This window comes from Centroberyx gerrardi, chromosome 1 (assembly GCF_048128805.1).
Source record: "Centroberyx gerrardi isolate f3 chromosome 1, fCenGer3.hap1.cur.20231027, whole genome shotgun sequence".
NCBI lineage: Eukaryota > Metazoa > Chordata > Actinopteri > Beryciformes > Berycidae > Centroberyx > Centroberyx gerrardi.
This window is the reverse complement of record NC_135997.1, coordinates 6,008,578-6,022,183: the sequence shown is the minus strand read 5'-3', so window position 1 is coordinate 6,022,183 and position 13,606 is coordinate 6,008,578. Positions and strand designations below refer to the sequence as shown.

The 13,606-nt window shown below is 41.3% G+C and overlaps 1 protein-coding gene across 3 annotated transcripts in view; it reads left to right on the top strand.

The window, feature by feature from the left end:
• The window catches only part of tspan4a (tetraspanin 4a), a 93,595-nt gene that overhangs the window by 61,733 nt on the left and 18,256 nt on the right, over positions 1 to 13,606 (top strand). For all 3 annotated transcript variants that reach the window (XM_078286780.1, XM_078286798.1, XM_071896184.2), the window contains one exon: positions 4,481 to 4,555. In XM_078286780.1, the coding sequence (XP_078142906.1) occupies positions 4,481 to 4,555 (75 nt within the window). The remainder of the gene's footprint in view (positions 1 to 4,480; positions 4,556 to 13,606) is intronic.

Here is a 13,606-nt window from a genome sequence, read left to right as displayed (position 1 = left end):
GCTGGTGTGTCAATAGACAAAGAGCTACTGTAGCTTTCACACTGGGTGGAAATCACAGCAGGCGGATAAACAGGCAGGAATCAATCCGTGTGCCAGGACTTTGATTATAGTTCCCCTCATCCTGAAAGCCTGCCAAGGCATCGATCTCTGCTAAACAGGGATATCAGCACAGCCGGCCAAACAAGTCATAACATAAATAACAGCAGTAATCTATGCGCCGGGCTTCTTTGGCAGAGATGCACACAGACACAGTGGTAGCCGTCATATAAATTTTCATCACGCATGCATTCTGCATACGGACTGCAGCAGCCACTGCAACCTAATGTTTTTCGAATATAGTAAAGTCCAGTAAAACGTAATGGGAATATTGTAACATAAAACCCATAAAACTGAAAATGACTCAAACTCTCCGGTGAGTAATTGCGACACCGTCTGCTGTACTGCAATAATAGAGACACGGAATCGTGGAAATACATCAAGGACACTGACAACCTTAAGACATCAACCTCTAAACATAATCGTAGAAAGTGACAAACTTTTCTGGAATGCTTTGTTCCACAGAAAATGGAGTAACACCTGTTTTCAGCTCTATTGTGCTTCTTTTTCACTGTGATCTCCTATTAACCTTTCTGCTGCTGGAAGCCTCTCCTGCAAAATATCTCATAGGCCACTGCTAGGTATTTGAATTTGGATAATAAGAATTCAGGAGAAACATATCCAGCATACTATGGTCCTTTTGGTCTACGATCCAAGTATCCCTTTAGCTGGGAGGTTTGCCTTGGACAGCACAGCCCCAACTTCAATTTTAGCCTTTAGCTGAGCCAGATAGATGGCTACATACATTATTACATATTTAAACAATGCATAAACAGCTGTAAATATAAAAAAATATGCACCAGAGAAGTCCGTATGTACAAGCTAATGCTTTATTTTGTCATTTACCCCAGAAGACGTACATGTTTACTAAACTTTCACTTTTAAACCCTATGCAGCCTCATTTTAGACTCAACATCCATAAACCATTTAGACGTGTTTTAAACAGCCAATCAACATAAATTGCTCAGTGGGAATTTCTTCACGCAGAAACTGCCATGATTACAATTAAGATTCAAATGTATTTCCATTGCCTGCTATGTGTGTGTCACATACAGAAGTGTGTCACAGAGACTTGAGTCCTGTTAGCGAACAGCCTTGCAAAGTGATTTGGAACATAAATTATGCTGTTTATTTTACTGTCTCAATTGAATCTTTTTTTGTTTTGTTTTTTTCTCAGAGAAGATAAGCCTTGTTTTCCACCAGCTGCTTAGTTTTTTGTTTTTGTTGGTTGTTTTTTTTGAAAACATGATTGAGGAATTGCATCTGTCATTTTGAATCAATTATGCTTCATCAAGACAGCAACTACTTAAGAGGGATCCCTTGGCACTTGACTTAATTGGCACACAATTATTGCTTTTATTATTGATATTCTTCCTAAAGAATTCACAAATGGCTTTTCCTCACTTTCAGTTAATTGCAGCAAGCCATTTGATAGCAGCAACCCATTCAATGTGACAGTTTGTAATTTCTTGAGCTAATTCAATTGCTTTCTTGTAGTATATTATAAAAGCTAAATGTAGTCTGTCTTCTGCCATCAAATAATCCCATATTCAGTCTGGCTATCGCCTGTAGCCTTGAAGAGATGTGGTAAATTTCTTATTAGGAGTAGATTAATGGGGAAGTACATTCGGAGAGCCACAAGGGATGGGTGTGTTTGTTTTCTAAGTGGTGACGAGTATCGGTTTTTCATTCTTAACGATGTCCCTTTGCTTCTCGAGTGCGATTTCATGGTCTCAAAGAGCGACCCATGATGGCAGTAGAGCAATGAGAGAGAGAGAGAGAGAGAGAGAGAGAGAGAGAGAGAGAGAGAAATTGAAGGTTATGTAACACAACATAGATTGCAATACTTTTATCTTCAATTCTCCTCTCTTCAAAGAAAAATACTCTGGATTTCTAATGGTTCAGGACTCTTGCGTGAGGCGGAGCGTTGTGTTTTCTGGCACGGGATAATTAATAAAACATGGGAGTTGCATTATATTGTGCGCGGTATACATTTTCCCTTTTTTCGTCAGGACTCTGAACACCCACATGCACACTCAAGCCACCAGAGATCAACATACAAAATGTCCAAACCGGGCAGCAGTGTGGTGTATCGAGGTAGAAAAGCATCGTTCAGCGGGACGGGTCGAGCGCCTGTGACAGCAAGCATCTGCCTGGCTGCTGTCCTTGAGCGAGACTCTGAATCTCTCATCACTATTCTGCAGCTGACCCTGCGCTCCCTGTGGAGGGGGGCCGGCGAAAACAGAATTGCCCTTTGGGGATCGATACTGTATCCCAAAAGAATCGCAAAATAACAAAATAAGCAAAGAAAATCACAACTTTGGCAGCTTTTTTTTCGTGCATTTATCTCTGTCAGACTCTCACATTACCACATCTTTACACTGTAAAACCTCATCGTGCATTTTGGTGAAATCAACTCATCTTTAACCATTAACACAATGTATATAGATGTGTTTGTCAATTTCAACTTATAAGTGCCAGAAAAAAAACAACAACAAAAACATGATAAAATTTAGCATCTGCAGATTTGGGAAATTCAATAAGGTGAAGCAGACATTCTCTATTACACATAGCAAGTAGTATCCACTTGAAGCACGTGTATTGCAGCTGCATACTTAATGCCAAACAGTGTAATAATCATGTGATACAAGAGCATCTCGCACTAAAACCTGCTCACTAGTGAAAGAATAAGTAACACTGGAATGCAGTTCATCAGTTAATGCATTAAATTTGTAAACACTTGTCACCACGACTAATTGTCTTAAGTTCAATGTAACAACTAATGATCTTTGACTATTCAGTACTATCATTATCAGTCAACTCACAGTTTTAAGGCAGCAAGGAACCTTATGTTTTTACGTCGAAGTGCCTTAATATTTTTTGCAGTGTACCTTTATTTTCCCACATGATTGCATAAGTTTGATGCATAATGTAAAACAATCACATAACAGTGCAGAATGTGCAAACTACACGGCCTGTTAGAACAATAGAACAAAGAAGTTGCTTTCAGACGGTTATCTGAGTGCACTTCTTGAATGGAGCAGGGGGGTGAGGCGAACGCCCCGTGGGTTACGTGCGTGTGCGCTGCTGCCACGGGTTTGTTGCCTAATACGTCACCTTCCAGACCTGCCACCGAGTCTTTCATCCTCCCCTCGCTTACTCATTCATTCTAACGGGTGCTGCCAAGAAGACCTCGGGGGGGGCAAACGACAGCCCCACTCGATGCGAGTCTTGTGAACTAGATACATTCACATCCACTGTCAGCAAATGTCTAGGATGCAGCGAGGCGGCCTCGTCGCGGTGTATTTGAATAAAGCAGCTGCGTGCTCGTGCCTTTTTAACGAGATGCTTTTTTTTCTCTCTCCCTCTGAAATCTGTTTTGACCCTCTGAGATGTTCTCACGCTCTTTCCCCACCTCTCTCTCTCTCTCTCGAAATTGTTCAATCGGATTTGTTCTCCTAAAAGCTGAGCATCTTTGATGTTTGATGTATGTATTCGTCTGCGTCTGATACGCTCCTCTGTCATTTTATAAAAATCACTTTTTTCTCTCCCTTTCAAATCTGTTTTGGCCCTCTGAGGTGTTTCTGTATCTCTCTCAAAATATCCCACCTTCTTTCTTTTTTTTTTTTGTACTGTTGCCTATGTCCAGTGCTTCACTCCTTTAATCTCATATACCTTTTTGCTCTTTTTTCCCCTTTGCGCATAACTTCTTTTTCCGTTTTCATTTCCCTTCCCGTTTCTCACTCATTTGCTCCTTCCTCTCCTTCTCTCTCTCTCTCTCTCTCTCCCTCTCTCTCTCTCCCTCCCTCTCTCTCTCTCTCAGACAGGCGCTCCCTTGTGTGAGAGACAGAGTCGTGTCTTTTGCAGAGTGCTTGATGGATGAGCTCGTAACTGTTTTAAGCACTCACGTGGGTGCACAGGAAAGAAGATGTATCACCCATCAAGCAACTCATCTAGTCCACCACAGAGGAGGAGGGGAGTGGGGCGGCCAATAAAATATGGCTCCTTTAACAAATTCAAAAGTGGATAGTGGAATACTGTATATCACCTGTCCCACTTGGTGTGATTGCTCCACCCCCCTCTCTCCTCTCTTGACCTGCCAGTTAGAAATATCGAGGCTGAACAATCTGCGGCTCTTCGATCTTTCTCGCTTGCCTCTCCTTGACTCTCCATGCCTCTCTCTCTCTCTCTCTCTCTCTCTCTCTTTGTCTCTCTCCCTCCCTCCTTCACCTTGCCCTCGCTACCTTTCCTCTGTTCTTGAACGAAAGTTCATACCTCACAGAAGCTTGTTTATCCCCTCTTGTGATCTTTCCTCTGCTCTGAACTGAATGAACTGATAAATAATAACTCGGCTGTCCCTCCCCCTCCCTTTGTGTGTCCGCAGTTCTTCATCCTCCTGCTCCTTATCTTCTTCCTGGAGGTTCTGTCCATCATGCTTTTCTTCATCTACCAAGACGAGGTAAGACATGTTGGCTGTTCTCATCGTTTGTCATCCTGTGATTTTGTGCCCCCGAACAAGATAACTGGTTGTGGCAAGATTGGCCAATTTATGTCAATCACACAGTCATGTAGCCTGCTGATATAATGATGTATCTCAGTGGTGGGTGAGGCTGCTCTGAGGTTCACATAAGGTGGTGCAACTTTATGTTGTTGGTAAAAAATATATATATATATGTCCACTGACATTCTGCATGAATAATGTTTTAATGAAATTGTCTGAGAATCATTTGAAATGTTTCTATTTTGGCTGCTGCGCAGACATCTAGGGGGAAATGTCTCTAGGCTACAGCGGGAAAAAAACCATACTGTCACACTTTCCTTTCCTTGTTCATAAATTTCAATTTATCTCGGCTCATCCATTTTGGATGATTTCCCCTGTAAATAAACAAGTCAAGCAAGAGGAAAAAAAAAACAGATGAGCCATCCCTTTCCTAATATGAATTTGTAATCCCTGCACATTTTCATCTAAGGTATTAATAATACATTCAAAGGGCATGCCAAATTCCATCTATCTTAATCTTAATTAAGAGATAGGGGGCTGGATGTTGGATTTGTTGGGAAATTTCAACAATAGATAAAACATATTAAGTGTTAAACGGCATCGGAAAGTAAGACCTTTAAGCTTCAGGCAGCAGCTCGACAATGTGTCTTCTTCTCTGTCCATAAACACCTAGCAAACGCAGTGTAATTAATCTCAGCTTGACAACGTGTAACAGTCTTCTTTGTCCAGGAAAACCTAGTGAACACAGTGTAATGAATCTTTCCTATTCAAATGATGAAATTGTAGAATGTGGAAGGGTTCGGCACATTAGTTACCCACGGGACTTCCATTCCCAAGTTTAATTATGTTGCCATGCCTAGTTTTGTGTTGATACTACCACTCATACAGGTTTTTGACCACTCAGAAGTTGAACATTACGGTCCAATATCATTCCAAAAGACAACCTCAAGACCCCCAACATATTGAAGATGAGGTTAATGAAGAGATTTGGTATCAATCACCTATGAACTTCTGTGAGGAAGTTCCTGCAAAACTTGGTTTGGATTGGAGAGCTCAGAAACACTCCTTTATTTTGAAACTACATACCATAAATCCTCTAATAGTGGCCTATAGTCAATTAAAAGCCGGGTCTCCGATAATGGCCGGGGGCGTGGTCGACACAAACAAATAAATGGTAAATGGACTGCATTTATATAGCGCTTTTCTAGTCTACCGACCACTCAAAGCGCTTTACAACATGCCTACATTCACCCATTCACACACACATTCATACACCGATGGTGGCAAGCTACCACGCAGGGTGCGGGCACAACCATCGGGAGCAACTTGGGGTTCAGTATCTTGCCCAAGGACACTTCGACATGCGGACTGGAGGAGCCGGGGATCGAACCACCGACCTTCTGATTAGTGGACGACCACAGCCGCCCCCAAGGCCGGCCTCAAATACAGGCCGGGGAAAAAAACAAAGGAAACAAGACTAGGTCAAAACCTAGTATATGGCTGGACCGTGTCCGTCTCCTCTCTCCGCCGCTGCCTCTCCACCGCACCCACGGCCCGCATTGATCCTCCCGATCCAAGCCTGGACGCCCGGTGACGCATCGGCGTCGGGACCCCCGCCGAAATCTCGGCTGGATCACCGGGAACACATCGGCGCCCAGGTTCAGTTAGCTTCAGTTAGCTTCAGCTTACATGCAAACAACGGTGGATACCGGTAAACTCCTGCTGCCTGTTTGTAACTGTAGTTTGTAGTAACGTACAAGTGCCACAAGATGGCTCGGCCGGCGGAAGTCTCTGGAGCATGCCGTCGTCGATTACCGTAATTATCGTAATGCATTGCAGTAACAAAAAAACGTCTACCTAACGTACCCCAACAGAAGCAGATCAGAAAACAAGGAGGCTTCGTACTGAAATATGAGCAAATATACTTATCAAACAGAGGGAATTAGAAATAAAGGCCTGTCTCTAATATAAGCCTGCTTCCAATAAAGGCCTGGTACCCTCTGCAGTTGAGGTAAATAAAGGCCCGGGCCAATATTAGAGGATTTACGGTAGACAAACCTTTAACCTCTAGTTTCTGTGTGTCTTGTTTCTGAGTGTTTAATGAGGCTGTAATTATCCTAGAGGTCACAGCGGGTCATTTTAACACTGATCCAACACTGCAAAACTGGTGTTGCTGTAGTCAAAGGGCTGCCACGGCCATTCACAACAGCACAGATGAATACAAATTGTGTCCTCAGAACCAGAAGAGCCTCAAGTTTCTGTAATACTGCAAATAAGTATGAAACCCACATCATAGAGTGTTGTGCTTTTTGGATTTTGCATCGCAAATAGTCCCAAACTAAAAACAATGACTGCTTGCAATGTTGGTTCATGCTTGATCCTTTATCAATCAGCAATGAGGTTAACAGTGAAACTGAGGTATAGCATGTTTATATTGGTTGATAAACTGAGAACTTCAATTTCTAACAAATCGAACATTTGGTTGACTTCACTTCACACCTGGATACTCAAGCATGCCTGATACCAATGGAACCCATAGGTGCTCTAATTTCACTTAGTCTGTGTTTTGTAACTACAATATAGCGCCATCTAGAGGCACTCAACGTTGCGTGATCGTTGGCAGGTGAATTGGAGTCGCAGTATGGCGCCCGTCTGCACAATGATAAATCATCCTATAATCTTTCAACCACTTGTGTTGCATTATTCATGGACAGAGAGCATTTTCCCCAAAGGCTAAGGCCAAGGCTACTCCTGATAGTAATGCGTTTGCATGTTTCGGTAAATAACGGTCTACTTTGATATTTCCTCCTCCTTCTATCTGTATTCTATTTGCCACCATAGAATTTGGCATTTTGTGTGTGTACTTTACATTGGCTTTTATCTCTTTGTTACTGTAATTCTGCCATGGTTATATCATCGCCTAATGTGTTGTGTTTCCCTCACAGTTTGTCTTTTGTAGTGTAATCCAATGAGTATTTGTGGATTGGCAGAGTCCTCTGGGCTTTCAGCCAATCATCACTGTTCTGTTTAGCCTTTAATGAACGTTGTCTCTTGTCACGATTCACCTTTCTCTTGGTATCTGTGTTCCCCGATGTTCGGTGCACCCCATCATTCAGTCTCTGAATAATTCAGTTTCATCTTTCTTTGAGGGGATTAGCAATGGAAAAGCGTGAAAGTTAGGGATAGATACTCTAGATGTAGAGTAGGACTGGTGAGCCAAGGGAAATCACTCACAGTGAAGAATGGGTGGCTATTACCAGCGTTGCCATTGATATTTTTTAAAACAGCAGGAGCCCTAGTAACACTCAGCACGTTTTATTCTCTTTTATAGATTGCAGTGCCAGAATATATTAAGAGACCTGTCAAATATAATATTATAAAGTATATTTTTAAGCACATGACAGCATTACTAGCCAGTGTCAGTCCTCTTATGCTAGCCTTCCAACTGTGGCCATTTCCCACCATAACTCTAACATAGCGGGGCCGTGGGTGCATGTTGATGAACGCCATGCCAGGCTTCAAGGATGGTCACACTCACTGGTCTGTTTCATTACACCTGCTTTACACCTGATAAAAGCTCTGCGACGCAGCTGGAAGCTACTTCAAACGGCCCACAGATCCTCGATGCACCGCAAATGGTCACCATTTGTTTCACTTTGTTGGTTCCTAAGGAGGATGAGAGGGTCATGTGAGGTTAACTTCAATGGAACCAATGTGACTCAAAGTGTCACAGCGAGTAAAAATAGGTTTGAGTCAGTGGTGTGATATTGAAAATTGATGAATGGGTGTTTTATACAACTACTTATGTGTGGAGTTTACAGCCTTGTCCTTGTAGCTTTATTGCCACCTCAAGGGACAATTTACCAGGACAGACTCACGCAGAGGGAGCAATAGAAGAGCAATAACAGTATTAGCAAAATTCGGTATGAGGACAAAGTGACATAACAACAATAACCACAATAATAATAAAAATAATAATGATATGATATGAAAATAATCTATGCTATTCTGTGTATGGACAAAGTGAACTATTATTATTATCATCATTATTATCATTATTAGTAGTAGTAGTAGTAGTAGTAGTAGTGGTCGTAGTAGTAGTAGTAGTAATAGTGATAGTAGTGGTAGTAATAGTAGTAGTCATTCATCAAACAGCTTGATGAGAAGTTAATAGGTGAATTTATAGCAGTAGTAGTATTAATAGTAGTAACGGTAGTGGTACTAGTAATAGTAGTAGCAGTGGTAGTAATAGTAGTAACAGTAGTGGTAGTAATAGTGGTAATAGTAATAGTAGTAGTAGTAATAGGAGTGGTAGTAGTAGTAATACTCATCAAACAGCTTTATGGGAGGTTAATAGGTGAATTTACAGCAGTAGGATAGTTAATGGGGTGAACAATGGAGTGAAATTGCCAGTTGAATATGTTACATTCAATAGATCAATACAGGTGATGGAGTACACATTTGGTCAGTCTTGCTCTTGCTCTCCTGGTTTTCCCTCTTCAGTAAACCCTTAGACGTATATAAAATCATTATGCAATTATATTGACAGGGTTTGGGGTCAATGATGTAAATTAACCAAAAACAAATCAATAACTGAAAAGAGGGGCATTTGTGTTCAATGATTTGAAAGGCTTATTATATTAAAAGGTTTCACAACGCACCGGATGCATAAATGGTGGCCTCTTGGTTTGATGCCATTACTTTTTATACCCACTCACAGCACAATGCATCCAGATATCGACATTTGCTCATGAGTGCTCAGACACAGAAGCACGTTCAATACCAAGAGCACATCAATCCAGGAGATATCTATGAACTATGAACGCTCTTTGATTTAGGATTCAAATCCAATACCCATTTGACACCTGCAGTGATACACTGTACCTTTCTGTGGATACCAGGATCTTTGAGTTCACACGCTCATCTCAACAAAGGTCATGCAGCGCAAAGGTTTCACTGTGACATTTATGGGTGATAATTAAAGGGAGAATCCACTCTCAGATACTCATTTACGCTACTCTGTATCATCAATCTATGGAGCATCGTGTTAGTTCAGGCAGAACATTGAAGTCGTGCGTGCTATCAGCTGATTGGCTATCAGCTGTCCAATCCAAACAGCACATCAGCTGATCAGTATCAACCGACTCTCAATCATCAATCAAATTCAAACAAATCAATGAGGAAGTCTTTATAAACTGACAGCTCACACTCTCACTCTGCTGATCATTCATGCCTCTGCTGCTGTTGACCAAAGTCGATGCAAAAACTTCCTCCTCCACCCCAACCTTCTCCTGCTATTACCGTACATATGATGTTTGTGCAACCTATCTCTGAATTATGCCTGGTTTTATATTGGTTCTCATATTATTGAATGATATATGTCTACTGTGCCCATTTTATTGCGCTCCCTGCAGAATCTCTCACATGCTGCTTGGATTCATTGGGGAGCTTCCTCAAGAGCAGAGCCGTTTCTGCCAAATACAACTGATTAACCATATGTTGCTAGAAACAGTCCAGACTCCTTTGATGTGTCCCCGACTGAAGTGATGTTCAATGCATTCCCAGAGTTATTTTGTGATGAAGTGTTACTTTTTTGTTGTACCCACTTTCCCTCAACCTGCCTCATCTACTTCTGCTTCAGTTGGTGATTTCCTACATTTCCCAGAATGCCTTTCAACAACCTCCAGAGAACGGGCCTGAGCATTGTCCCTAATTTTTCGGCACAAACCGCCTTTCAGTCAAAATTGTGAAAATGAATATGAGTATAAAATGTTGTTAAGGTTGACTTTTAGTGCTCTCGGGGGTTCCTTTATAATACATTTCTATATTTGTGGAGGTGGATTCTGATTGGTTTTGAATCTGCAATGAAAACAATAAAAAATCACTAGTCATGCTTACTTTAGCATTCCAGTATTTTGTGGCTTTGTGAAGCGATGATAACGCAACATCTGTTCATTTCTACTTACATTATTTTACCCATTTTAAGAACAGAATGATTGGCAAACAGGACCCAAAAATTGGTCCCATTCATTTTTGCCATAGCTGAAAAAAAAAAGGATCCAGATAGAATCCGAAAGCCACAAAATGACGACGACACTTGAGAGGACAATTTCAGCTGTGGGTTTCAGCTGTGGGTTTTACATGTAGGTGGGTAGAGAGAGTGGTAGAGATAGTGGAGAGACAAAGTTTTTCCAGCTGAAAAAGTGAAAGTCACAGCCCTTATGCAAAATGCAACATGTCTCTTTGCATTACATTGCGGTTTAATGAGGTGTAGAAATTGGTCTCCCTCTTGTACGATGGATTTCTCCTTGTACGATTGTTGAACATTGTTGCTAGAAAGAAGTTCTTACTCTTTGATTCTGAGGGACTGACACCAAAACCTGACGTCTACCATAAACTTTAGACAGTTGAAAAACATCTACGTTTGACCAGTTATCCAGAGAAATAAAAAAAAATACAACAAACAACAAAATGGACCCAGAAATGCAAGGTACATCGCCAATAGCTGTTTTTTTTAAGTGTTTAAGTGTTTTAGGGTGGAGTTCTCCTTTAAAGGTGGGGGCAGATATACCTATACATACATACCTATAGTCTAGCTTGTGCTACCAGGATCATTTGTGTCTTCACCTCTACATGATGTTAGTTATTAGCTCAGCACAGCGTGAGGTATTGCCTCTGCTGCCCGGTGACCTCAGCGGCTGACGGCTGAATGAGCTGCCTGTCACGGGGCGGCTATAGACGTGATTTCCTATCTGCTTGTGTGTTGAGACTCTGGTGCTTAAGGGGCAAGTCAAGGTGACGTAATGCTGCTGTAAAGAGGAAGTCAGGAGCAGAGCTATGGTGAGGTTGCAACCCCAAAAGACAACCTTATCTACTAACCCAAAGGCAGCGAAGCCATTAAAATGAATTATTATTATTTTTTAAACAGAATTTTATTGGTTTTCAACAGAAACAAGAGTTAAACATTTTGCCATCATATCAATAACACACAGATAGAAACGGAAAACAAAAAAAAACAACAACAAAAAAAAACAAATAAGAATAATAAAAATAAAATAGTGCCATCCATCCATTCTCAACAGAGAAATCTCCCAGCTGATCGCCCCCCTCCCTCACCTTGACATTACACACAGAAGCTTTCCTCCATATTGTCCTGCATACAGACACATTATTGATTAGTGCAGCCATATATAATAGTCACATCAACTTTAACATTTCCCAATAGTACACAGTGATACAACAAGTAGAATTAAGTTGAGTTAAAACACTAAAACATAGCAGTATTTAAGCAACGAAATACAAGAGAAAGACACTGATGAGTCTATCCTGGATGGGTGTGGCCATTGCAAGGAGCACCGGCCCCTCAGCACTAACCGAGTCAATTCCCCAGGTAAGTAGTCAAGCAAAGGAGACCACATTTCAGGAAAGGACCTCTCATTGCCCTTCAGAACTGCACCAATTCTTTCGTGAGGGAGGACCCTGAATATCTCCCCGTACCACAGTGTTGCAGTAGGTGGCTTATCCTTTGTCCAGTTAATCAAAATACATTTTCTGGATTAAAATGAATTATGTCCGCTAGATTGAACACGGTCAGTGGTGGTGGGTGTACACAAATATTTCTGATACTAATACTACTGATACTATCTCTGAGAGTCTGATAGCCCGATCATGCATATTATCCTTTGATGCCTCGATCTAAACAAGGGTGTACTATCATAAACAGCTTGTTTCTGCTGCGTGAATCCTCATGTGTCAGCCTGACGCTCTGCTCTGTTGAAAGTGACTGGAACTAAAAATCCAGATTTGAGGATGTCTGAAGATGTCTCATGGTACACTCGTAGTTGACATGCTACATTTCTCTTGAGAACCGGGGTCTGTTTCTGCTGTCACACTTCCTGTAATGTCACATTCTCTCATCTTGGCCCCGTTCCACAGTTGTTAGACTAAACGTGTAAAATTGTCAACAAATTTGATCCATGGTGCATTAGGAAAACAAGCATAATCCACGTGTGTTTAAACACTATTTCGAATGCAGGTAAAGTGCAACCACTCTACATATATCTAAGCATCCAGATATATGACAGATGAAACACTGAAATCCCATCTCAAGCGTGCTAGTAACACTTTTTCCCCATCACTGCTGTTCCAGCGTCGACCACCAAAACAATTTACTTTGTCAAAATGTCACTTCTCCAATGCAGCAGCCCTGTCTGAATACATTTCAAGCATGAGGAATTTTCATTTCATGTAGACTGGGAAAACGCAATTAGATAAACACCCCTGGCTAATCACATTACGAAAATGCACCTACATAAGGGCCATGTTGAAATGAAAGACAAATTGGGATGATCACAAAACAGGCTAGACATTTGTTTGGGGAGTTTCAGGGTATTTGTTACATGGGAATGTGGGGTTTGGCTGCCGCAGATAATTATATTGAGGAATTTCGATGACAGGATAATTTGAATTTGCAATGAGACTGAGATCCCAAAGTTATGAAGGATAAAGGGAGAGGAGTGGAGCTGTGCTGAAGAAAGTAGTTTTGAGGAACACAAACTGGAACTGGTCATTGTAAATACTCTGATGTATAAATGGAAGTGTATTTAAAATAAACATAATAACATTAAGTAAACCAGATATATGGAGAAACTGAACACAAATACTCTCCAGTTTGAGTCTTTCACTTCTTGGTAGGAGCAAATACCTGCAAACTTAGGTAATGACTTTAAGGTTTGGGATAGGAAAATATTTTATATAAATCTGCGGTCACTTATAGCTGAACAGGGTCAAATATTGTAGCTTGGCATTCTCTTTCTGGTGCTGAATTCGGTGAAACGGCGATGGTTGAATAGTTCAGGTGTTATAACTGAAATCCAATGGGGTCTGCCTGCAAAGGTTCACACCTCGCTCGCAGCACTGTGCTGTCAAATATTAGCCTCAGGTGAGCACAGGCTGAATATCGTGTGGAAAACAGAATCTTGCTCTTCAGTGGTTCTAGCTGAATAGATT